This window comes from Siphateles boraxobius, unplaced genomic scaffold (assembly GCF_051911475.1).
Source record: "Siphateles boraxobius isolate OS27281-9 unplaced genomic scaffold, OSU_SipBor_1 22, whole genome shotgun sequence".
NCBI lineage: Eukaryota > Metazoa > Chordata > Actinopteri > Cypriniformes > Leuciscidae > Siphateles > Siphateles boraxobius.
The window spans coordinates 34,406,235-34,434,094 of record NW_027508833.1 but is presented as its reverse complement, the minus strand read 5'-3'; the positions used below and the strand labels follow the sequence as shown (position 1 = coordinate 34,434,094).

The window sequence follows — 27,860 nt, the reverse complement described above, 5'->3', positions numbered from 1 at the left end:
ATTGGGAACAGAAAAAACATGTTGAGCGGAGACAGTAGATTTGAAATGTATGACATAAGTACTTTAATGACATTACGCCCTCATCCACATTCATCACAGAACTGGCCAAACACAGCTACAAAAATACTCTTTTCAACAAAATACTTCAATCTGTTATTTTAACACTTCATAACTGCATTAAGCTGACGTTAAAAGATCTGACTGATAGAAAAACATTTAAAACACCAAACAATAAAACAGAGAAAAAAAAACACAGAAAGGTCACAGTAAATAAATAGATTTTAAACAATGATAAAGATGTAAAAGATGTAAAAAACAGCGACACCATGATACTCTTTGAAGTTCCTTCCATATGTAATGTAATAATCTTTTACTGTATGATCTTAAAAGGAGAATAAACACCAACAGCAAGCAAGCAGGAAATTTACAGCACATCCCGTGCATTATATACAGAGCTAATATTATATACATACAGGACAGTTTATAAGACCAAAATGATTAAGTCTTCGGGCTTTGAGAGTCATATGTGTTTTCCAGTGAGGAAAAAGAGAGGCTGGTCCTCTTTGGCATTGGCAGTCTGAAACTCATCGCTGAGACGAAACCGCCATTCGTCCTCCAGTTCCAGCCGAACTACAGTCTGACGTAGAGAGCTCCGGTTAGGACAGATCACACACAGAGTCGCCCCTGAAACAGAAAAGAGTAAATGCTTATTAAACAGAAAATCACTTGTCAGTGTTTTCTTTTGTGCTAAATAGACAGATAAATAGATACATATATTATTCATCTCCCTGGTCTTTACCTTGCAGGAACTGGAACTTTTTGAGGAATCCAGGAGACACAAAGGAATCACAGAAGTATAAGAGGAGGCCACTGAAGAGCAGTCCAGTAGTGCTGAAGTTAATGGAGTGAGGTCTGGAGCTGACAAAGCAAACGGTCACCTGGGAACGGACACAAATAAACCACCAAAAGGTATATTTAGAATCATGTGGAAGTGTGGAGAATAGGTCACACAGTAGCGATACAATAGCCACACCATGATACTCTTTGAAGTTCCTTTAAGTTCCATGGTTGGTGCTACCATCTGTCACAACCAGTCTAGGGCATCACGATAAAAAAAAAAATGTATATATTTTTAAGAAATATTACTATTTTATATATATTGTACTGTAAAATAAAATTAAGAAAAAATAATAATATAACATTTAAGAAAAAAATATTTAACAAAAGAATTGTATACGTTCATTTTAAAATACAAAAAAAGTTCTAATATCTTAATTTTCAAACGTTAAACCACCATTTTATTTTGCCGGAAAATCTCAGAGAGCTCTTTTGTTGCAACAGCAGGTTTAAAAGTGCTTCTCCCTACAAATTTAGGGAAGATGGTTGCCATTTCGTGAGTTACTGTGAACTGAGCCGCTGAAAACACTGGATCATTAACAGAGTGCCTCAATCTGAAACACGCCGTGCATATATTTATTTAAAGGGGTCATGACATGGATTTTTTATTTTAATTTTAATATGTTCCTTGAGGTTCACTTATAATGTTAATTAAGTTTCCATTTACAGGCAAAGCGTTATGAAATCATTTAGACTACTTACTGTACAGTTGCGATGCAGCTGCAGTCAGATCCAATACAGTTGGCTGCTTCATCTTTCAACAAAAGTTTGTGTCTGTGCATCGTTTACAAAAAAATGCTCAGAATAAACATATAATCCTCCGACACAATCCAGGACGCCATTAAAATAAACCCTCCATTTATTTCCAACACTGGGATCCTTCTGAAGTCTGTACAGAGACACAAACGAGCTGTTTAAACTGGACGCGTCAAAGCGAACATTCTTTAACTCTTGTATTTGTCCTGTAGTCGACAGACTCAAGTCCTTGGAGTATGTCAGAAACTGAACGCGAATCTGTATACTGTATCCATTGTAGACAGCGTCAGTGATTAAAATGGGTTCTATTTGCTTTTGACGAGACGGTCACATCCAGTGTAGGCAAATGTCAGCTATTAAAGCGACTGAATGCCAGAGGGCGGAGCTTATGGTGCGATGATGTATAATTATTCGTCGATATCTTGCTCTGGAGGCAGTCATATGCAAATGTATGAAGATGCGGCAATATCAAAACAAGACGTTTTTGGAGCTTGATTAAATAAATGGTTTGTTTATAATGAGGACGTTTTAAGCTATGAAACTTGCAGGATGTTTAAATGGTAAAAAGACCTCTTTATTTGTCAAAAGACCAAGGCAAATTTGATTTCTTATGTCATGACCGCTTTAAATGTTATGGTTTTATTCCAATGAATTGTGCAGCCCTACATCAGTCTTCTATGGATTTTTTGTTGTTGTAAAGGTAAAGGTATTAGTAAGTACCTCTGGGCCGAGGTTCAGGTAGCAGTCGACAGAGAGGACTGGGTGGCTGTAGTTTTGGGCACTGAGGGGGAAGAGACGATGGCTGGTGTGCTGGAGGTATTTCTCCAGCAGTAGCTGAGCTGGTGTGGCCAGGAACAGGTGTTTGCTATCTGGAGCACAGATGTACTGAGACGGCTGGATTGTGGTGGGGACATCTGTCATCTGTGGAGAATTCAGAGGGAGTTGCATGAAATGTTTTGTCATATATCTATACAGTAAAATGGTTTTGGACGCTGGCTAGAAAACTACCTTAGTCTTGATGATGAAGGTACCGTATCCACCAATGGCGATCTGCTTCTTCATTACACTGAAGTTGTTGAATCTACAGATGAGGAGTCCTGCACTGTGGGCACGCAGGTTGAAGTCCACATCATCACATGTGAAACTATTGTGGAGAGAATGAGAGGAAGATGTGAATATTTGGTAAATAATGAAGGAAAAACCAACCAAATTAGTTGGACATTCTCAGAACTCACCGGTTCTGGTTGTACTGCACATTCTGTGTGAGGTCCACATTAAGTAGGAGAAAGTCGTGTAGGTGTTCACGCGAGAAGGGCTCTTTGTGCTGCCCGGCCACACCTCCACGGCTGGACCACTTCCTCATTCCGCATAAGCCATATTGAGTAATATCTGGAGAAGACTCCATGTGCTGAAGAACCTGCTTCAAGGAAACATTTCTTTCTGTCCCTGTGGTACCGCTGAAAAATACACAAACACACTACTTCAGACAAAATAGGGATGAATCCAATATTAAAATTCTGTTCCCATACTTTCTGGCCCATTCATTTCCATCAGTCTTTTTTGATGACAGGATACGTTTATTTAACTTTTTTTCTATTCATTTAAATGTAGTTAATTCATTTTTTTGGTTTTTTATTATTATTAATAATAATAATAATAATAATAATAATAATAGAGATTATTCTCCTAAAAAGTCATTTGGAACAACTCAAAATGACTAAATTACTAAAAACACAATTTCAAAAAGACAAAAAAAACAAAAAAAACTGTATACTGTATATATATACACATACACATATATATATATATATATATATATAATTTATATATATATATTTATATATATAAATATAGTTAATAAAAATAATATAAAATATTGTGCTGATAAAATGTAATTTCTAGCTAAAAACTACATATAAAAACAATAATAAATAAATGTATAAATGTAAATGAAAACAAAATTAAGCACCTTTTTGGATCAACATCGACACTGTTCCACATGACACAGGAATCATCCGCGAGGATGATGAAGGGCCAGACGTCTGGTGGCCGATTTCCATGCTCCACTCTCCGGCTCCGCTCTAACTCCAAGTTATGATGGGAAAGCTCTTTAATCAGAAAATGAGCTGCTCCTGAGAATGTGGGAGAGAAGGCAACTTTATTAAAAACTCACTGACATCAACATCAACAGATCAATTACACTGGATGATAATCTACTGGTGGTTACCTATTCCAGCTCCATTAAAGACAGTGGGCAGGACAAGCATTATATGGTTGGGCCAGTATTTCTTGTAGACGGCCATCTCGTACTCTTTAATCACTAGAATGTGCAGGTGGGCGGCTCCTTCCATGGCATGATACAGATTAAACAGGCCGTGCTCATGGCGACCGGTGGTGGGTGTAAAAATTGGACTTTTGATAGCATCGGGATTCTGCAAACATCAAATCTAGCTTTAATTGTTGTTCTTTTATTACTCAATTACATAGTCTGGAACTAGTCAAGCTTAGTTAACTAAAACATTTTTAGAAGACATTTACTAGTTTGTATAACAAAACTATGGAGTGAAATGTCATTTTCATCATGCACTCATGGTAAAATTGGCCTCTACTAGTTGAGTACTAGTCCGTACCCAATCAGAAGTAAGGGGCAGTCTCATGCTCTCCAACTGGCCTCCTGACTGGCTGAAGGCGAAGTGATGCTCTTTGGATTTGGGAATGATGAAGTAGAGCTGGATTTCATTTCCCAGTAGAAGATGAGAAAAGGTAAAGGCATGCAGGGTGGACTCGTACAGCTACAAACAGAAAATCAAAGTCACAAATTATAGTCAGACCAAAATGCACACATTATAATACAGATTATACAGTAAGGGATAATGTAAAGTCAGCCGGTCCTTATTACTAAAATGAACCCTGACGGAATGATCACGATCTCAATGCTTCCATTGAAAAATCAAAATCAAGTATTCAAGATAACAAAGTGTATAGGACTCACCTGATACTGTGGATTGAAACCCATATACTGGTGACACTGCTCACAATGATGGTACGTGTTGTATGCTGCGTACTTAGAGAGTTTTATCCTTGCCGTTCGTCTGCGTAGATACACGTCTTCCTGCCTCCTGGAGTGTCCATCTAAAGCAGTAAAGACAAAACAAACCATTTTAATAAAACTAACCTACTTACATGTCAGAATTACTACAGCAGGGCTCAACTAAACCATTTATGATTGTCTTGATGGTCTCACCCTCTAAATTCAGAGTGAAGTCTGGTGAGTAGACAGTGCTAATGTCCTCATATTTAGGGTCATGGATTGTGTAATCAAAGGGCATCCCTCGCAGAATGTCTGTGTTGGGCCACAACGCAACAGGCTGATGATATCTCATCAAATCAGTCTCGCACTCTGGGGAAAAAAAGATGAATTATTTCACTGATACGTATAGGACACCAAGATTTAAGACTTCAGTGCTTAAGGATATGAATAAAAGGAATTCAGTGTCACAAATTTATAAAAAAATGTTACAATACCGGAACCGAATTAAGGTTCGAAAATGTTTTTTGTACGTGTACCGAAACACAGCTAAATCTACAGTATGAAACATACACGACCAGTGTGGTCTGATTCTTGAACGAATGGCTCTTATGAGTCAGTTCTTTTTAGTAATTCAAAAACATACAGCAAGACCAGTGTAGTTGGATTTACGAATGAATGAATCTTAGGAGTCTGTTCTTCTCAGTGAATCAAGACCCAACAGCACAAACAGTAAAATCCAGTCGATTCCTGAATGAATAACTCTTATGAGCCAATTCTTTTCAGTGAATCAAACACATGATTAGAGATTCCTTTTTATTTCCATCCCTAATACTTACTGCAGTTGATGTCCTCCTCATCGTAGATGTCCACCTCCATCAGTCTGATCAGCATACGAGAGAGAATACCTAGGAACTGCAGATACGCCCCCGTCTTCCCAACCTGAACATGCACAACAATAACCATTTTATCCCACCAGTCTTATACTGACACTGTCACCCAGTGTTCCAGACCCTCATTTACCTGTGGTGGCCCACTTAGCAGCAGCTTTCGTGGGTGGAAGTTATCAGTGCGTCCTTCAGCTCGGTTACTGCTGTCCATGTGGTAGGGTTTAGGGACCGTCCACTGGCGATAATATAGCGACTGCTCGGTGCAGGTCATCATCTTACTGAGGAGGGGTCTAAAGCAGCTGGCCCACTCTACCGAAGAGTGAGGAAGAAAGGAAGTGGACTTGGGAAGGCCACTGGAATCCACAGTGGTGATGAGGTCGTATACAGCCTTAGGGAGCAGCACTACAGGGGGGCGGCTGAGGTTGCACGCCCAGGAGCAGTTCTGCCGTAGAGGAGAACCCCGTGAGGACGAAGAGCCGGACGAGGTGGATTTGGATTGCCGCCTCTGGTTGGGCTGCTTTTCTGGATCCAAAGGAGTCCAGTCAGACTTTGGGTGTTGGGAGCCAGCTGGGGAGGCCTGGTTTCCAAGTCTAGGGAGATCGTTGTTTACTATAGACCACCAGAGAGAGGTAAGGTCAGTGTGAGAGAATCCCTCAAAATACATGCTGCAAGTAAAAACCTCTGAATTCAGCAGTTTTGGGAACCATTCCGAAAGCAAAACCGCAGATCACTTTCCCAAGTCCTAAATCAGACACATATCCCATGCTTTATTAGTATAAAAGTGACGTTAGGCATTCCTCTCGGGATATCAGTTTATTTGATCAGTTTTTTTACAGGGTGTTTTTGGAGTTAAATAAAATTGAAGGAGTGATGCAGTAACTTACAAAAAACTGCTAAGAAAATTACAAGCACTTTTGTTAGATCTTAACTAACGTGTTACAATTAAAAGACAACTTTTGCCGAAAAATAAACAGGGATATCTGGGTGCAGGTAACATGGAGAAAGAACACATTGTTTATTTGCATACACTACCGACATTGTAACAATAAAAATCTGGTTAAAACGTTATCCTTTGATTTTAATTTTAAAGACATTTTAGATAAATACAGATTACATGTTTTGAATTATTTGTAATGTTCCCGAAGAAAGAAACAGTTCTACCTATGTGGACATGCAGTCATTGAGGTGGTTAATCTCCATTTCCTCTTACATGATGAGACTTACAGGAGATTCTGGAGTTCTGGAAGAGAATCCTCTTCTTCCTAAAAGCTGTGCTGAAGACCGTGTTAAAACACAGACGGCATGAGGCTGAGCTGTCTAACAGCTTAATATTATTTTTCTCTGACGATATGAATGTTTGGGGTAGTTGTGATGTGCCTTGACCATGAAAATCTCCTTTTAATTTAGTGTATGAATGGTTCACGTACTCTCACAACGAAATGATTTATGTTCAGTTCAGTAAAAACTTTATGTTTTCTGGCTTTGCAATACTGACCATCCACCACAACCTCTTCCTCCTCGTTGTCAGTGCTGCTGAGTTTTTCAGGGTCACTCTCAGAAAGGTCACTGGGTGCGTGGGGCCCATGCTGGGCGTCTTGTTTTGTCTTCAGTAGGTACGCGGCCAATCCCAGCTCCTGCTCAAGAGTGGTGCGCTGCAGAGACCAGAGGCTGATAACACGCAGGTCACAGTACTTCAGAGATCTGGGGACAAAGGAACAACATGGGTGAGAGGTAAGCCTACATACAAACCACGAGAGTAAAGCTATTTTTTTGGGATCTATTCCTTTCCTAAAACTCAAAACTTAAAAAAAAAAAGCAAACGCAAATTAATTAAATTCTCTCAAATTTGGCACTCAAATCCAATCACTAAAACATACAAGCATGTTTTACTCTACATTATATTATATATATTATTTATTATGTTATTATAATATAACAATAATATAATAATATATTGTAATACATTATATAGAAATTTCAATTAATTCAAAATTCATAAATAAATTTGTCCAGGCTTGCATGGAGATGTGCATAGGTTAATAGTGATATTAAAATTTGGGCTAAAAGCCCTGTAACTCTGCTTGACATTATGCATATAATAAAATTCCAAATAGCCTGTGCTAGTAAAATATATATATCAAATTGGGACAGCACAGCAATGAATATATCAAAACGATTTTAAAAGTGGCCTCAAATTGCCACAGGTAATTATTTTACTGAGGTCATGCTGACCTCTGTACAAATTCACTAAACCTTTATTTGGGCAAACAAAATAGATTAGAAAGCTTCAGAAAGATTCATTGAACAATTTGCAGAAACTACTCTTAAAGGATGGTAGTTTTGTTATATAAAATACAATAAAAAAAGAACATATTTAACAGCTGGATGCCTGTAATTTCTAGAATTTTACAAAAAACGAACCTGGGTAAAGACTCTCCAAGTGGATCCATGCCGGTTAAGATGAGGATACAGGGTAAAGCCTCCAGCTCTAGATATGTCCGAGGAGCCCAGTCTGGGTCTAAGATCTTCAGCCATACCTAGAGACATTTAAAGAGCAAGAGGATCCATGAATTAAGGGATATGAGGACATATACACCAGGAATAAAAGACACTATTTATTATATAAAAAAACAAAGATTAAAAAGTAAGTACCCTCAGTTGATCCAGGAAGTGATTTCCTACAGTGAGAGCAGAGCATGGATCCCCTAGGATGATCTCAAACTGCTTGTGGAGGCCGAGTCTGTTGCGGACATGGCACAGGCGCTGGTGAGCGAAGGCAGCGAGAGCTGGTGAGGGGATCCGCAAGAGCAGCATGTGACCGTGATGGCTGGGACACCGCTGGGATGTGTTGAGAAGGCACTGCACCATCTCTAGAGTCTCCACTGAGATGTGCTTCTGCAAAGCCTGTAAAGCCTGGCCGCCCGCCGTTGCCATCAGGGCCAGAGAGTAATGCTGGATCAGCACATGGGTCCGAATCACTGCACTGTGTAGTTTTGGGAACCTGAGGAGAAGTAAGGAGAGGAGTTCATACAAAACATCATACATGGTGAACGCGGAGGCAAAAGTTCGGGGTCGGTAAGTTTTAGAAATCTCTTATGATATATATTTTTAGGTGATCAGAAATACAGTAAAAACTGTACACTGCAAAAATTGCTTTTCTAACTTAGTATTTTTTTCTTGTTTCCAGTCCAAATATCAAAAGATTCTTAAATCAAGAGGCATTTACTAGATGAGTAAAATGACATGAGATATTATGTCCTGTTTTCTGGGGAAAAAATCAAAATTAAGTGAGTTGATGCTTAAAAAAAAGCTAAATTATCTGCCAATGGGGTAAGAAAAATAATGTTAATTCAAACAGAAACAAGGTTATTTTTCTTACCCTATTGGCAGATAATTTAGCTTGTTTTGAGCAAAAACTCACTTCATTTTTATTTATTTCCCCAGAAAACAAGACTTAATATCTTGTCATTTTTCTACTTTAGTAAATGGGTCTTGATTTAAGAAATGTCTGATATTTGGACTGGAAACAAGACAAAAATACTAAGTTAGAAAAGCATTTTTTTTGTGGTGTAGTTTTGTGAAATATTATTACAATTTTGGCAGATTTTAAGCAGCAATTACTCCAGTGTTAAGTGTCACATGATCCTTCAGAAATCATTGTAATATGCTGATTCGGTGCTTAAGAAACATTTTTTTTTTATCAATGTTTAAAACAGTTTAATAAATATTTTTATGGAAACCATTATACATTTTTCCTCAAGATTTTTAGTTGAATAGCAATTTCAAAATTACAAAATTGAATTGAAATATAACATTTTTGTAACATTATAAATGTTATTTTACTGTCACTTTTGATCAATTTAATGCGTCCTTGCTGAATGAAAGTATTCATTTAAATCTTACTGACCATACACTTTTGAACCATAGCGTATACGCACCGAAGTATATAGTATATAGAAGTATAACTATTCATTAATTAATAGCTGTAATGTTAAAAGTAATGCTGAAAACAAACCTGTCCTCCAGAGCAGCAGCCATGCTCTCAAACGAACTGTCATATCGTAGAAGAGGAAGGCCACTCCCAGAGCGGGTCGTCTCCAGCAGCTCAGACACACCAAAGTACTTTGTCTTCTCGTGATAAAGATCCACATCCTGAGTGAGAAAAACAGGGAGACAAAATCAAAAAGTTCTATTGTCGTAATCATCCTCTAAGAGCGATTCCAGGAGCTTAATTTACTGGTTCAAATAGATAATATGTGGTGTTCTTACTTTATTGAATCCAGAGGGCCAGTGGATCTCATTGTAAGGGCTGATGCGTGTGTACTGAGTCTGCAAGGTGAAGGGGAATGAAGTCACATGGAGCGTCAGGATGTTGGGAGCATCTCGAATCTGCCTGCAGTTCAACAGACCATCCACTAGTCCTAAGTTGGAGTCTCCTCCACTGCACTGCCCACTGTCATAAGAATAAAGCGAAGAGACTGTTCCACCAACAGCCAAGCAAAGAGGATACTAAGGTTTAAGGAGAATCATGCAAGGTCTTATACCTGCTGATGTCCCAGTGTGCATGATCATGCACCAGTATGAAGAGCGTGTAGGGGTTCATCTTGGATTTCTGAATGAGGCTGTTGATCTTTCCTACTGCACTCTGGTTCAGCTTTATCACGTACTGCTCCGCTTCCTTCAGTGAGAAACAGTCTTGGTTCAGCCCTAACTCCCGTAACACCCCTGGAAATACAACAGCAGGAAGTGAGATCTATCTGCAATATTAATATAATACCTCAATGGGATTTATCCAAGTCTGTGATAAAAATTGCCTATTTAAAAAAGGAAAAGACCTTTAACTTCCTGTTTTAAAAGGGAAATATGTCAAAAACGAGAAATAAAATTGCTCTGTATCTGTGATACAGAAAAAAAGAACGATAAGAAAAATACGTTTTTTCCAAGTTTGCTATTTGTACACCTATTTTAAACAAAAAATAATAGAGTATACTTTTAATTTACATGGTATGTACTCATCATCAGAGATATACTTAACAAAATTATAGTATACTTGGCTTATACTGGCAGTATACAGAAAAGTCTAAGTGTATTTGGCCTAAATATTTTCTTTTGTATTTTTACTCGAGATACTTAATAAAAGTTCAGTCAAGTATTCTAAGTCACTTAAACTTCACTTAAAGAACTTGCAGTATAAAAACTATTAAACCAGTAGTTTACTGTAAAGTATACTTAAATGTGTACTTTTGTAAATTAAAAAGTGGACTAGTAGTTTATAACTACTAAACTAAGAGTAACCGTATGTAAAACTTAGATATAAATTGTTTACTCAAACTTAAAACTGTTACACTTAAAAGTATACATTATAAACTAAAAAGTGGGCCAATTTAGTCCCAAGAGGTACTGAAATAGTACACTTGTTAGTAAATTATTAGTACACTGATTTAGTGTACTTAACACAAAGTATCATTGAAATTAGTACTTAAGTTTACTTAAGATAAAATGATTTCCTTGATAAAATGACATTTTTGTAAGGGTGCATTAGAGACTCTGGATAATGAGTGGCGGTACTCTACCTGAGTTCCACAGGTGAAGGACAACTTGATGAAAGGTGACCTCAGAGGGTGGAACGCAGATTAAGAACTCAACCTTGTCGAAGGAACCGAGGTCAAGGTTCTGTGTGCTGGAATCAGCGATGGCACAAACATGCGAGAGCAGCTTCCGTGCCACAGCAAGCTGAACAGGCCGTATCTCGTGCCACTCGACGGAGAATTCTATCGAAAAATCCGACTGAAGTGTTAACACATCTTACTCTGAGGGTATTTATTGCAATACATTTATACTAGAATACTCTAAAGTCAGTCTCACCGGCACACTTGGGTTTAGGACTGTCTCCTAATGGCTCTATACCAGAATACTGGGAGGTGTTCTCAGGACTGGCTTTCTCCAGCAAAGCCTCCACATCTCCTTCTGATAAGTGGTAAAGAGGTGCATTAAACACTGAATGAGGAAACTGCAGAGGTGAGAACCGTGTATCAAACCAGAGGTCTTACCTGGACCCAAAGAACTGAAATATGACCCCAGCTCCGCTGCCATCCCAGAAGACAGTTCATGGACGATCTCTCTCACACAATCACTGGGAGAGAGAAGACTCTCTGCTAGAGCACGAGTCTGATGCTTCCCTGTGAGAAAACATAGATATTATAAAATTATAATCCATTTCAATTCATTTTCATTTTACATCTACATGCTCATCACATATGATTATTAAAATTCTGACCGACACAGCTAAAACATGTTTTTTCATGTTAAGACAGAAAACCATAATTTTCTTTAAGAATATCACTAGAAATATATCAGTACCATATCAACTATTAGAAATTTTATCTGTATTGATATTGGATATGTATTTGTACATGTTTATTTCCTCTGTTTTTACATTTAGATTACTTTTGCTGTAATTTAACACGTACTTCAAGTTACTCTTTAAAAAACAAAAATAATTAAAACCCTTAAATCTTTAGCAAATTTCAATAAATACTATATATAAATAATGCTAAAATAACAACGGCTTATAGTTAAAAACTACAGCTATCAACGTAATAAAATAATTGAGATTAATCTCATGATTTTTTTTTAGAAAGCATATCAAAGCAGTTAAACATATTTAAATATCTAAAGTGTATTACTTTAACTTTATCTCTGGTAAAAAAAAAAAAAAAACTGCACAATTAAAAATGAGTGTTTAATTTTAATTATTTTTTTCACACTACTTTTGAATGTTTTGATGACTAAACTCATGTATAGCATTTAAAACAACTGATTTTATTTATTTATATTACTACTAACAAATAGTATAGAATCTAGCATTATTATTTGGATATCTGTAACCTGCATACCTGTCACCACCACACATGACTCTATTTCCTGGCTCCTGTTCATGCAGATGATCACCACATAGTTGGTGTGGCTCAATCTGCCATCCACCAGTCTGTGAAAGGTGTCCTCCAGCGCCTCGGCCAGAGAGGGCGCTGTGTCCAGCACCAGAACTCCTTCCCCGCATGAGCTGGTGGCCAGTTTGGCCAGCCAGGGCAGCTGAGAGGGAGTGAGGGGCTGTGCGAGGCAGGGAAGAGGAGGTGGAAACTGTGCATGTGTCTGCTGATACTGCCGGATCTCAGTCAAGTGTGACTCACGCCAGGAACGCATGAAGATCTGCTCCAAGTCTTCCATCAGAGGAGCCTGGTCAGGTGCTGTTGTAACATGATGAACAGATACACTTACAAACTGATCTTTATACAAACCGTACATATATTTTAGGAAGGGACTCATATTGGGGGGTTCCTTGAATCAAAGTTTACTATCGTACATAAACAGACTGTGTGGAATGTATACTGTTGTTCTCACCAAGCTGCACTAGATAGTAAACAGTCAGCAGGATCAGCATCTCAGTGGAGATGGGCTGGATGGGAGCAGTGCCGTACTGCTCGTAGACGCGGGGGAGGTTTTGGGAACTGCGATAGCATTTCTGCAGCAGGGCACTCACAAGCACGTCCCTGAGGTTCCCACACAAATGTGGCAGTGTCCCGTGCCCTACAGACAAAAACACAAACAAGGTGTAACTGAACAGCTGGCCCAAGATAAATTGGTGGGAACCGCTATCGGACACTGCTCACATCACACGGTAGACAAAACAGGCACAGACCAACGAAAACATTTTTTTTTCTGCAAGTATATAAACATTTCCAATATTTTTAATATTGGAAATGTCATTTTTTAATTTTTTTATGTAATTTTATAAATATTAGTAACAGAAACTGCCGTTATTGTAAATAGGGTCTTTAATTTTTCTTTAATCTTTAATTTTTTGTCACCAGAATCAAAGAAAAAAAACATTTAGAAATCTTACCTTTAAAAATGACAGGCCGTAGTCCACAAGTCTGGAGTAGGTGATCAGGCACTGTGACAGACTCCCCTGGGCCAAGGGGCAGAGAGGACCCCATAGATAGACACCCAGATGCCCCGCTGTCAGCTGAAGACCAACACATCCACACTTGATATAGTTGATGTAATAGTGTATCAACACTCACTTGATTTATGTGGACTGAGCGCACACACATCACACATCCTTAATAACCACCATCCCATAACCAAGCCCAATACTAAATCTCTTATGTCAGTGGTTCCCAGTCTGCTTCAGAGTTGGCAGGGGGTCATGGGAACTTATATGTTTTGAGGTAAAATATGGATGCAAAAATAAAAGCCTTTAGTTTTCTAGGGCTGCTCCAAATGGCCAACCATTCCGAAACAAACTGATAACCACTTCCTTTTGTTCAATACATAATCTGTCAACTTGCAGATCACATTTTTGTGATATAAAAGACATGAGTGTGGTCACACCATGAGAGGTATTGAAAATATGAAAAGCTCGGCAACTGCAGCAGTGTCTCAGTCTCCACTGGGCTGGAGTAAAATAACACGGTTACGAGGTGTGTGAAATTCAAAACTCATTTACTAACTATTAAAAACGGGGGGGGGGGGGGGGGGGGGGGAACGGCACACCAAGGCTCCAAAAATGCAAAATAAATAAATAAATAGTAGTGGACTCAAAAAACGTTTTCTGTTTTTTTTAAATTATTTTTGTCAAGCACCCAATTTGAGCATTGTATATATATATATATATATATATATATATATATATATATATATATATATATATATATATATATATATTATTATTATTTATAATACTGCTTTGAAAAATGTTTTTACTCCTAGTGCTCTCCTGAGAAAATCATTTGAAGATTTATAAAGCCTATAATAGCTATAATTATAAAGTCCAATTTGGCAGAGCCTGTGCTGCAGTCAGATCACCTCATATTTTGGGCACAAATGTTTTTTTTTTCTCTAGCCTTAAAACACCTAGCCATAAGGCCTCCTAATGCTTTATAATATTTATTTAATTCATTTCATTGCTATAACAGCGTCAATGGCTAATTTCATAGCACAAAATAGGCTTCTTACACAATTACAAGGAAAAAACAACTATATTAGATCTTTCAACTTGGTATTTCTTTTAAAATGTTCCCTGGGGAATAATATGTTGCAAATGTAGAAGCAGAAATATTGTGTCTGAATGAAACCCAAATACTACTGCCCACTGATCTTTTATTGATCTTACAGGGCACTATACAGGTGCTGGTCATATAATTAGAATATCATCAAAAAGTTGATTTATTTCAGTAATTCCATTCAAAAAGTGAAACTTGGATATTATATTCATTTATTACACACAGATTGATATATTTCAAATGTTAATTTCATTTAATTGTGATGATCCGAAAATTAGAATATTACTTAAGACCAATAAAAAAAAAGGATTTTTAGAAATGTTGGCCAACTGAAAAGTATGAACATGAAAAGTATGAGCATGTACAGCACTCAATACTTAGTCGGGGCTCCTTTTGCCTGAATTACTGCAGCAATGCGGCGTGGCATGGAGTCGATCAGTCTGTGGCACAGCTCAGGTGTTATGAGAGCCCAGGTTGCTCAGATAGTGGCCAGCTCTTCTGCATTCTTGGGTCTGGCGTATCGCATCTTCCTCTTCACAATAACCCATAGATTTTCTATAGGGTTAAGGTCAGGCGAGTTTGCTGGGCAATTAAGAACAGGGATACCATGGTCCTTAAACCAGGTACTGGTAGCTTTGGCACTGTGTGCAGGTGCCAAGTCCTGTTGGAAAATGAAATCTGCATCTCCATAAAGTTGGTCAGCAGCAGGAAGCATGAAGTGCTCTAAATCTTCCTGGTAGACGGCTGCGTTGACCTTGGACCTCAGAAAACACAGTGGACCAACACCAGCAGATGAAATGGATCCCCAAAGCATCTCTGACTGTGGAAACTTTACACTGGACTTCAAGCAACTTGGATTCTGGACCTTGATTTCCAAAGGAAATGCAAAATTTACTTTCATCAGAGAACATAACTTTGGACCACTCAGCAGCAGTCCAGTCCTTTTTTGTCTTTAGCCCAGACGAGACGCTTCTGACGCTGTGTCTTGTTCAAGAGTGGCTTGACACAAGGAATGTGACAGCTGAAACCCATGTCTTGCATATGTCTGTGCAAGGTGGTTCTTGAAGCACTGATTCCAGCTGCAGTCCACTCTTTTCCCCCACATTTTTGAATGGGTTTTGTTTCACAATCCTCTCCAGGGTGCGGTTATCCCTATTGCTTGTACACTTTTTTCTACCACATCTTTTCCTTCCCTTCGCCTCTCTATTAATGTGCTTGGACACAGAGCTTTGTGAACAGCCAGCCTCTTTAGCAATGACCTTTTGTGTCTTGCCCTCCTTGTGCAGGATGGCAATGGTCGTCTTTTGGACAGCTGTCAAGTCAGCAGTCTTCCCCATGATTGTGTAGCCTACAGAACTAGACTGAGAGACCATTTAAAGGCCTTTGCAGGTGTTTTGAGTTAATTAGCTAATTAGAGTGTGGCACCAGGTGTCTTCAATATTGAACCTTTTCACAATATTCTAATTTTCTGAGATACTGATTATGGGGTTTTCATTAGTTGTCAGTTATAATCATCAAAATTAAAAGGAATGAACTCTAATATTCTGATATTCTAATTATATGACCAGTTCCCTGTATATATTGTATATATATATATATATATATATATATATATATATATATATAATATTCATCCCTCACACCCACCATGACTCTAAGCTCTGGGCCTAAAATCCTATATATAAGCACTCTTATTCAGAAAGACAGACTTGTTCACAACACAAGAAGCAGTAAATGAGGGCAGTGAATTTTATGTCAGTAGAGATATAAGAGTGTCTACCTGATTTGGTGCCATTAGTCGAGTTGTTGGGAGCAGGTCTGGGGGTGACTTCTGTAGGAGCAGAGGATTCTGGGGACCATCCCTTGTGTCTCTTCTTGGGAGGCCCAGAATTTACCATGGAGCCTTAAAAAGCAGCACAACTGGTCAGTGGTCAATATGACTAACAAAAAAGCAGAAGAGAACAAACTAGATATTTACATTTCAGCATGTTGCTATTTATCTGTCTGTCTGTCTGTCTGTCTGTATGTATGTATCTATCTATCTATCTATCTATCTATCTATCTATCTATCTATCTATCTATCTATCATCACTGCTATATAATGTTGTAATTTCAAAGCTATTAAAACCTTTTTTAAACTTTCAGACAAGTATTTGTCAAGCTTAGATCAAAGTTTACCTTGACAAACTTTCCTTTTTTCTTGTTATTCTAAAAGCAATGGAATGTAAATTCACTTTAAAAGTGGGTTTTGGTGTCATAGGAAGGGACTATTATGTTACACATTAACCAGACTGTAAACAAGAGCGGATATGCAAAGAGAAACAGAAAAAAGGGGTAGACGTGTTAAATCCTAATGAAAACCAAAGCATCAGGAAGGAAGTCTCACATTTTACAATGCAGACAGAGAGCAGGAGAGAGCAGGGAAGAGACTTTACAGCACTACTTTATGGAGGTGATAGTCAGAGAGTGCTGAAAGAAAAGAGAGGGATCTTTTACAGCCCCAAATGCTGAATAATGACAGACACCAACAACAAAAGAGGAGGAGGAAAAGGCCTAGACAATACAGCTGCCTCTTTTTAAAGCATTTAAACATTTCAAAGGGGGGCTTTCTTTCATTAGAGGTGTGAAGTCTAAAGAGAGGATTCGTTTAGGGACCGCCCCTGTAAAATTGAGGTTTCCTCTTTCTCTGATCCAAGCTTGAAATATAAACTCTGAGTGATTAGTGATTCCTAGACGGCAGATTTACCTATTACTGTGGGCCTTCCAGGGCCACTGGCCACTATTCCAGGCTGTGGCGGTCCAGGAATATGACTGCCGTTGGTTATGGGAGGAGAGCCCTCAGATATATGGAGATGAGTGTTTAGATCTGTGTGATGGGGACCGGGTAAAATATATCAGTTTAAAGATAAAAGATTCTATTCTTGAAAAAGTACATATATTCATTGGACATTATGAATCTAGCAATGAGACAGACAGTTTAATAATGTCTATGCCTACTCTTGCCATATTTCATACTTCTGTGCAATAAAATTGCTCAAATTTGCTATAATATTAATTAATATTAATATAAATCAAAAAGCAAAACACGCGAAAATAACTATAACAGGGAGTGGAAATGGCAAATGAATTAATAAGTGGTCCATCTACTGGTTATAATGGTAATTACATTACATTTTCTTGTGGATTTGTTTCCACCAGTTTTCCACTAAAGGCAGGCATACACGGTTGCGATTTTTGCTGTTTTATGAGCTCGCAGAGAATTTTTTTCATTCGGGAGAAATCGTGTGGAAATCGGTGATGCTCGCATGGTCACGGCTCGCAGCGTGTGAGAGGAATTACGAGCCGAGCCGAGCCGAGCACGTTAATAGCACCTCCCGATAATTTTTAAACATGTTTAAAAAATTCGGGGAGTCGGCCCGATTTTCACCAGCGTATAGGCTGTCCCCTATTGCCAAATCATACACAACCATGTCATAGGCTAGAATCTAGATGGATGGGGCTATACCTTAGTGGCAGCAACCATAGTCAAGTCATTTCAAGAAGGTATCTATTTTTGTTGGCCTCTTGGGTGATGGAGTCCGTTTTTTTTTACGGGGGGGGGGGGGGGGGGGGAGTGTGGTGTTATGTGCTTCATGAGGCATACACGCACATTTGCACACACACGATAGGTCTCTCGCTCTCTCCCTCTCTGCCAAGCGCTCCGCGAGCTCTAGATTCCGGGAGATTTTAACTAATTTTGCGGGCATCAGGGAGCCGCTATCAATATGCGGGATGTGGATGGGCACACACACACACACACACACACACACACACACACACACACACACACACACACACACACACACACACACACACACACACACACACACACACACACACTTTCTCTCTCTCACAAGTTATTTATGTTTAAAGGAATGGCTACTGTTCTCTGCTTTTAATCAAATTATTTGTACACACATTTCTGTAATTTTTCTATCTGAAGCTATAGTTGCCTGCATCATTGAAAGCTCCTGTGTTTAGCGCAAAAGCTCAAGTGATTGCCGCCGGCTCGGGATAAAATATGTGCAGGACAGGCGCCACGTACCAGCTGCTTTAACCCGATTATCAGGTTAACTGACTTGTAACTTGTGCAATATCTCACGATCTCACGAGTGTCCGAACTCGCACCGTGTATACCCGCTAAGCATGGCATTTTCCATGTTATCTCCATGAATGAAAATTATAAATGTTAATTTTACTGCACAAATGTAGAGTTAAAAATAATAGTGTCTAAAACAATACATGCATAGAAAAATATATTTATATGTAGACTAATATAAAGTAATCTAAAGTAATGTAAAGACAGTAATATAAAGTTTGTCTATATTCTTAATGAATACTAGCTGGTTATTTAAAATGATTAGAAATCAATTAAATATTCAGGGATTGACTTGATAGGTAGTGTAGAAGCTACTGTTTTGATCATGCCTACCCTAATATACAAATATATAATTAAAAAAAAATTTTTTAATCATGCCATCATTGCGGGCTGAACCCCCCTAATTTGAAATCCTAGAATCGCCCCTGCGTCTATGCAAACTTGTTCTATCTGAACACCCAGTGTTTCCTACCTGTGTGGTTAATTGTGTTCAAGGCTGTGTGTGCTGAATTGGGAAGCAGGTCAGAGGGTCCATGTCCTGATTGTTCCTCTGGTCCAGCAGCTACATTACCGACTGCATGTCTCATTCGGCTGTCTGCACATAACATGAGAAAAAAAACATTCTAGGAAAATCCTAGCAACCACATATGCAACTTTTGTGCCACTCACATTTTGTTTAGAAAATGTAAACATATAGTTTGCTATAACGTTTCCGTTTATAATAATCGTGTGTTGCAGTTATGTCATCCGCCGCTTTAAATGCTCAAGTTTTTAAAGTCGGACGAATTCTGATTTGCTGCCATTGGCTTTTTTTGTTCATCAGCTGGAAAATTCCAACGACTTTGTTCCTCTGTGTAGCTGTGGTGTGGACTTTTCTATTTTCATAGAATTAGAATATAGCTATAATTATCGTTATAGATATTGTCCTGTGTGTGAACAGGCCATTACACTCATTTAGGCATTATTTTTTAAAATAAATCTCTGAATATGCGCATACACTGCCAAAGCTCTTTGGCCCAATGTTGATGTGTCACCATGGTGACAGTGAGCTCAACTAGAAGTGCTGGCAATCTGGACTGTCAGACTGAGAAGGCAAGCACTGGTGAATGGGTCAGGGTGACCCAGGATGCTGAACAGGGTCAAGTTAACCCTCCTGCAAATCACTGGTTGTCAATAATCCATGCTGATGCTAAACGCTGCTAAAATAAGATGCCATTCAACAAGATTACCATAAAGTGTAGAATGATACCTTCATCATCTAATCATTTTGGTTCAATCTTACCTATTCTTTTCCAGCAGATTGATGGTCCCTTGACCAGAATTCCCTGTGCATTTCTGAGAAGGTGGTACTTTAAGTGCTTCTGCTTCTTAGGCTGCGTGGTGAGCTTCAGGTTGATGTGGTTGGCAAACTCAGTGAAGTAGCGGAAGCCCTTTTCTCCACAGCCCATGCAGTTCCCGGAGAAACCTATAACAGACAAGACATCTGGTGAATATCTGCTTTTTTTTGCGGATGTCTTCGAGTGCACAGATGCGGTCTACATTCCTTGAGGACCAAAATCAGTTATCTAAAATAGAGACATAGACAGTACCCAGCTGAGTGCCCAGTTTCCATAGCCACAAACCATCACTGGGGGCGAGGGTGCTGAGCTGAGTGCCATGGAAACCCAAATTAAAGACCTAAAAATGTCTCTCTGTCAAATGAAAATGTGGTTCCGCCGACTTCTACGAGGTTGGGGTACCCTGACCTAAGTCAGGCTTTTCCCATTTTCCACCTCTCCTTCAAACTCTGTCAATTTTTTATAATGCAGGGTATTCAGATTCTGGTTCATCAGGTTCAGTGTGTCTTACCTAAAAGTGCATTACGTCCACATTCATCAGGGAGAAAGCGCAGGTCCACCGCACACACCAGAATGTGATCAGGCACACTGGGAGATTTCGCGCCGACGAGCAGAAATCCAGGAGGAACTTCCAAAGACTCAGTGGCCATGGATGACAGCCGAAGGTCTTTGCCCGCCTGACAGAACCCTGAAATGCAGAAGTCTGGTCACCATTGTATCAGGACACAGAGACTCTATGAATGTATGAAATCACTGATCATCCATCAATAGTCTGAATGGCTATAAATGTATTGACTTATGGCTTAAATAGTCACTAAAGATCTACTCTGTTACATATGGCCTATATGATCTAACCATCTGTAGTACAGGATCCCTCTGGTGGAGGCTTCATCTGAAATGGGATTGGAGGGCTGTTTGAATCTGAGCCATCCTCTTCGTCATCTTCCTCATCTATTCGACCTGTTGGGAAAAAAAAGATATATATATATATTAGATTAAATAAAATAACCAACTAACTAACTGATATTAAATAAACATGGTTTAAAATAAACATGGAAGAGCTTTTATCACTTGATGCTTTATCAACGCATGTCTGGTTAGGAGAAGTTTAAGATACTCAAAACATCAAAGAGATGCATTCTAAAGAGTGTGATATCACAGAAGACAGAGTAAATGCTCACCTTCATGAGAAGTTGGCCTTTGTTCTGCCTCCAGGTACAGCTGAGAGAACACAGGTCTGGGCACCACTGTGTTGGAGCGCAGTGACGCCTCTATGGAGTTGTGCAGCACTTCCTCAAACCGTGTGCTCTGAAGGTGTCCTGTATACGAATTCCCCATGACCTTTAATAGAATGGAGAGAATTTGTTATACAAAAATTTTAAATGGCTACTTCAAAAAAATTACAAACAAAAAATGTATTCCATCATTTTCTATAGAAGTGTTAATAAAGTTTATAGCCGTCATAGTTACATTATTGCTGTAAAAATGCATTCCTTGATAAAAAAAGAAAGAAAGAGAAGAATTATATATGGGGTGGTGATGGCACAGTAGTTAAGACACATGCCTTTAGTGTGAGAGACCCGGGTTCGAATCCACTGTGAGACACCAATGTGTCCCTGAGAAAGACACTTAACCCCTAGTTGCTCCAGAGGCGTGCGAACTCTGACATATGTAGCAATTGTAAGTCGCTTTGGATAAAAGCGTCAGATAAATGTAAAATATATATATGGTGAATCGGTAAAACATATTTTTTGAAATGTGTGTGTATATATATATATATATATATATATATATATATATATATATACACATTTAAAAATGAATTGTTTTTTCTGATTTTTAGATTTTTTTTCTGGAATTTATTATAAAAAGTCATATAAAAACAAAATTAATCATTTTGTGTGGTGGGACCAATAAAAAAAATCCCTGTATTGTACTATACCCAGTAAAACAACACTCCTGCAAATAACACAACTACAGTTTAATTTGAGAACTCTGCAAGAAAGCAAACAACTGTAACACAGAGGTTCTTTGAGGTTACATGTGATTTTAACTGCACCCAAACTCATATTAGCTGATTTAAGGTCAATGATTCATCAGGCAATCAGCCTCTCTCCGTGATCAGGAAATATGATTAGCACAGAACAAGACTGAGCTCAAATCATTTACAACAGAGAGCCAGTTTCCCTATGGATAGTGGATTTTTGTAGGGTGTCCAATTTGCAACATCATAAAATCATCATGAGCCAATGTCAGGGTGTCCTGACCCAGACTGACAGAGCGAGAGAGAACGAGAGAGAGAGAGGGAGATTGATCTACCTCTTAACAGTAAACACAAAGTTGGAAACTGTGACAGGCTGCGCTCACAGGATGAATAATGTATTTAGAGATTTACTCTTTTTCGAACATTGAGTGAGGAACAGACTGAAAGTTATGGAAGGTTTTGGCATATGCCCTAGCTTTTATTTAACACTAACAAATTGTTATTTTCAGTCAGATCTTTTTGATGAATAAGTTCACAAAACTGGTTTGAAAGACTCACAAATCACACTGATCTGGGCTGTATTTCAAAAGCCTAAGTAGATCATATAGACAACTGGTGCCAATGATTTCTACAATCTACTTAAGGTGTGGTCACAAAGTGAAATTTTGGCCATTGTCCACCGTCAATAGTGTAGCGATGCATGAAGAATCGTGAATAATCACTCACACTTAACTTGACAAATTTGATTAACCAACTTGAACACAAGTGAAACCTGTGGGGAAGGTTTTAGCCCTCACGTGAAACTCAGTTTGCGTTGAACTTATTGAAATGGCTGGATTTCGTCCACAAAATTTCATAGATCAATGGTAAATGTGACCACACCACACATTATCAGACTGACAATGATTTTGGGAAACGCGGCCCTGGTTCGCACGTTCAACTCACTCACTTGAATCAGTCACAATAGTTAACAGCTCACTGGAAGAGATTATCAGTAAATAATGACTCAAATTTCAGTCTGTTAAACACAATGTTATTGTATGACTTCAAAAGACATGAAGACTATTAGTAGTTAGTAGACTATTAGTTTTATTGTGTTTGAATCCTTTTTTGAAGCTTGGAAGCGTCAGTCCTGATTCATTGCAATTACATGGAAAAGGACGACCAAAAATGTCTTCAAAATATCAGTTTTTTAATTCTTATGGGGTTGGAAGATGAGTAAATGAAGACTTTCTGATATTTTTGTAGATCAATTCCTTTAATGTCTTCTTTTATTTATATGTAGGCAACTATGTGAATGGCAACACAAGCCACTAATGAGAAAAGCTCTGGGGCAGAAAAAAAGCCTTTTGGACATAATCCCCTCGCCTTTAAATGCTCTCTGCCATATGTTCCTTCTCTCAGCGCACATCCCACACACTGGGAATTCACAACACAGTAACACCCTAAAACAATGAAGAAGACCAGCAACATGTCATATAAACATCAACCAGTACCACCATAAAACTTTTATATATCCAGAAAGTGAAATTCACATGCTCCCATAATGTTGCTAGCCAGAATCTTTGGGATCTCATGGCAAAAACTTTGTGGATTGTTTATTTATTTATTTTTTAGCAAGTCAGGAGCTGTGTTATTGCCCCTTAACAACATATTAGCATTTGTGCTGAGGGGGAGAAATGGCAGTTAAATAAACAAATGCTAACGCAGACAGGCTTTGCAGATAGTCGAGGAGATAAAAAAGCAAGACGTGATAGCAGCGAGAACGTTCAACAGCCCCATCCTCCCGGACAGAGCTTCCTTACAGGGAGGTGACGAGGTCTTTCATCTATCCCAGACTCCTCCCCCATCACCCAACTATTGTGTCTGTTTATGGCCTTCTCTCTTACAGACAATCCTCTCTCTCAGCCTGTCTGTCTTACCTACACGTCTTTCTGACATAGCGCTTCAAATGCTGAAGAATTAGCTAGAAAATTTCACAGCTGAGGCACATCTGTCCTCTCAATTTTATAAAAAAAAAATCTGATTCACACTGGACCAACAAACATCGTCAGATTTAACACAGAGTCACCGATCCAAGAGAACCAACCATTGGACATTAATGTATATATACTTCTGTGTGTATACAAGTGACGTTAAAAGCAATTGATCAAAAGTAACAGTAAAGACATTTTTATTGTTACAAAACATCCAGATTGCAAATAAATGCTGTTCTTTTGCACTTCCTGTTTATCAAAGAATCCTGAAAAAACAATCACAGTTTTCACAAAAATGGTAAGCAACTGTATTCAACAATACTGATAAGAAGAAATGTTTCTTGAGCAACAAATCAGCATATTAGAAAGATTTCTAAAGGATCATGTGACACTGAAGACTGGAGTAATGGCTGATCAAAATTCAGCTTTGCTATCACAGAAATAATTTAAATGACTAAAATATTAATTTTAAAATATATTAAAATAGTAAATGGTTATTTTAAATTGTAATGCAGCCTTGTTGAGCATAAGAGACTTCTTTCAAAAAAAATAAAAATAAAAATCTCACTGACCCTTAACTTTTGAATGCTATAGTGTACAGTTTTTCCATTAGGGGTTGTTTTAGATTTTTCAACTTTTCAAACAATTACAAAGTCTAACTATTCCAGAAAACTCAAAATTGAAAATTGTAGTTCAGGTGAGGAGATACACAAACCACATTAGATACATTTGGACAAACTATTCGTATCCCTAAAAATTGGCATCTGAAGAGCTGTAACAGAAAGAAAGTGCTACTTTCACTACTTATTTCTTCTCTAAAGAGGATGGAAGAAGGGGTTGGAAAGCTTTTAAAACTTTAGCCCTGGGAGTTGTATGTGTAAGTGGGGGCAGGGGTCATTCCATGCTTCTCACATACAATAAAACCGAGCAGACGACCAGTAGAAGAGTCTGAAACAGAGAGAGGAAACTCATTGGACGTTATTATTGATCAGGGAGTGGGTGACACAGCAGGTTTCTGCTTCGCCTCTGCCCACTGTCTCACTCTACCAGCACACACACACACAAACTCCTGCGTAAAGCTTGCCGCATAGCAACAGGTCAAAGGTCAGGGCTGGCAAACAATGTTTGGCCAGTGCTTTGATGTGCTCAGGCATGGTCCAGCCAGAGGCTCAATGGACACAAAGAGGCTGAGAAGGGCAGTCAGATAGCACCCCTTCATTCTTCTCATCACCTTTAGCCTTTGACCCCTGGACCCCTGCGAGAGATCACATTTCAAGGATGGCCAGTTGCATTCAGACAGGTCTTTTTGTCCAGTCTGAAGGCGTTTTGGGATACTGCGGGAATAATTTGTTCATTTTCATCAGATAGAAGCACATATTACTGGAAAAAAAATAAGTTATATTGTAAGTATCAAAGCATGATGCGTATTATATAGTGATGGACTGAGTGTCACATTCACAGGATCTGTACACACTACCTGTCCTAAATAACGCATCATTACACTTCCACCAATGGCATCGGTCCTACTAACTCAACACGGTCTACTGTGATATGTGCAGAAAATACCCTTCTGGCCCTGAATGTTGTGAACATTGCTTAACACAGCCCAAACACCAGCTGTTCCCACCGAAAATAAGCTGTCCTTTCCTATAACTGTGTCTTAATAACAGATATGTCATCTTTTGACAGCTGAAGTAAGTGGTCAGTCCTGAGTTTCAAGATATCCTTTGTTCAAATCACCTGAGGCTCTTGTTACTAATTTCTATAATTACTCCTTCAGTCGGAAAGAAAGTTTGCACTTTTGCAGGCTGAAAAGGCTTTTGTTTTCTTGTGACAGAGCTTGTGAGGAAGAAAGGCTGTCTCCGTCCAAAGGGCTGAGTTAGTTTTCCTCCCAGTGGTTGTGGAGTGGCTTTTGCAACACACTCTCATGGCAATTTGTAACTATTTTTATGTTTTGGAGAAATGGTGGCTAATTCTTAACTAATTTGTCCGGTTTTGTACGATCTGCTAATGCACCACTGACGGTTAGGTTTTAGGGTGGGGTTAGAGGTGGACCTTTATGCTTACTAAAAAACAAACAAACAAAAAAACAATTCATTCAAATCATACAAATCCCATTGCACAAATTTATACAGAATCACCACCTCATAAATACACTTCTCATGAGATTGACTGGCTTTTGTAAAACTAAAAATAGAATAAAAAAAACCTAAAACCTAAAAATAGGATCAACATCAAACTCAAACAATCTACCAATCAAGTATAAGAAAGCTTCATATATCAGAATTATCAGTGAAAATAATAATGAAAATATACATAAATTAAACAATGAATAATTTAAGACACAGGCTATCTAATGTAGACATGCTACATCTACTCAAATCAATCAGGGAAAATGGCAATACGACTACATTATTATTAAAAGATCAGTCATATTCAATATGTCATCTTGATCAGACACAAGTGAGGGAGTGACAAATGACACATTGATTCTTCCTAATGCAAGCACACTTGTTTTGCAGCCTCAGCTCTCAAACCTTACTGCAAGCATGGATTTTCCTTCATAAATATTTTTTTTTTTGCCACTTTGATATTAGTACGAGTGAATTTATTTGCAAATGCATCCACAAAACATAAGGGATAATGCATTGTAGCGCTGTAAACAATTGTTCTAGTGTCTAAATGTTTTTCTTTTATTTATTTATCTGTTGAATTTTGTATTGTGAAGCAAATGGTGGTGCTTTTACATCCATATTGTTTTTTTAGGAAACGCCCTGGCTGCATTCAAAATAGCATACTTCTCTACTATATAGGACACAGCCACCGTGAAAGCAAGAGGCAATGTCCTTGAGTGAAAAGAAGAGATAAACTGTCTGTTTGTGCTGTCTACATGTTGTCTACACATAATGCAATACAAAATGTTTAATGTAAAATAATCATTACAAAGTTCCACATGAGCTAGAACGAGTCCTGCAGTCAGAAATAAAATCAATCACGTTCAGTGTGACGCTCTACAGGGATTTAAACTTCTGTGCAACAGGTCAGTTAGCACTGTCAACATGCCCTGACATTGAATAAAATCTACTGCAAATCAATGACAATATTTTGCCATCAACTCTTCAAAATATTCGTGTTAATTATTAGAAATTACAAATGGTCAAATAATTGTAACAGTGTGCTTTATCTTTGCATTTCATAATTAAACAATAAGAATAATAATTTAATTTAAATAAATTAGATGTTGACTTTAAATTATTTCATTTATCGATCAAAAAGTTATAAGTAGGGCCTGACATTAGTTGTAGTGTTAAAAGATTATAACAAAAAATATTTTTAGTCAAAAGTCTTTGTAGTCTTATAAAAATATAAAGTCTTACTATGACACAGTATTTAGTGTATTAAAGTGTATTTAGCGATGATTTTCATTAGAGATGTGATGGGATCAGAGTATGGATGACAACAACCGAATTATTTCCTATATTTAAGCTAAGTTACTATAGATCAGGTAATGCAATAAGCGCAATACACTAAAAGCAAACACAAACTTACCGTTAATTGACTTGGAAAGCACTCAGATATTCCAGGGGAAATTGAATGGGATCGGACTGTTCATGTACATATCTCCGAGATACGCGATTCATCCGCCTCCGCTGAGCACGAGCGGTCGGGTCGGGTCAGCCCTGCTGTGAAAATGCCGCTGACTGCATGATGTGATGCTTTCTTTTTTTTTCTTCTTTTTTTTTTTAAACAGCGAACAGAACACCCCTCCCTCCTTGTGTGATGGTATCG

At 38.3% G+C, this 27,860-nt stretch overlaps 1 protein-coding gene across 1 annotated transcript; it reads right to left on the bottom strand.

Annotated features, from left to right (window-relative positions):
* Positions 1–39: 39 nt before the first annotated feature.
* On the bottom strand, positions 40–27,755 carry greb1 (growth regulating estrogen receptor binding 1). The gene is made up of 32 exons (XM_077239817.1): positions 27,621–27,755; positions 21,293–21,452; positions 20,967–21,071; positions 20,623–20,799; positions 20,057–20,239; positions 19,247–19,369; positions 17,383–17,502; positions 16,417–16,539; positions 13,475–13,597; positions 12,973–13,158; positions 12,468–12,818; positions 11,622–11,750; positions 11,437–11,538; positions 11,145–11,342; positions 10,116–10,296; positions 9,841–10,024; positions 9,587–9,723; positions 8,224–8,572; positions 7,993–8,108; positions 7,067–7,272; positions 5,705–6,180; positions 5,521–5,623; positions 4,898–5,053; positions 4,646–4,785; positions 4,284–4,445; positions 3,881–4,085; positions 3,623–3,785; positions 2,889–3,110; positions 2,662–2,797; positions 2,374–2,574; positions 800–938; positions 40–684 (listed from the first exon to the last, which is right to left on the bottom strand). The coding sequence occupies exons 2-32, from the start codon at positions 21,447–21,449 to the stop codon at positions 521–523; spliced, it is 5,517 nt and encodes a 1,838-aa protein (XP_077095932.1). The 5' UTR covers positions 21,450–21,452; positions 27,621–27,755; the 3' UTR covers positions 40–520.
* Positions 27,756–27,860: the final 105 nt, after the last annotated feature.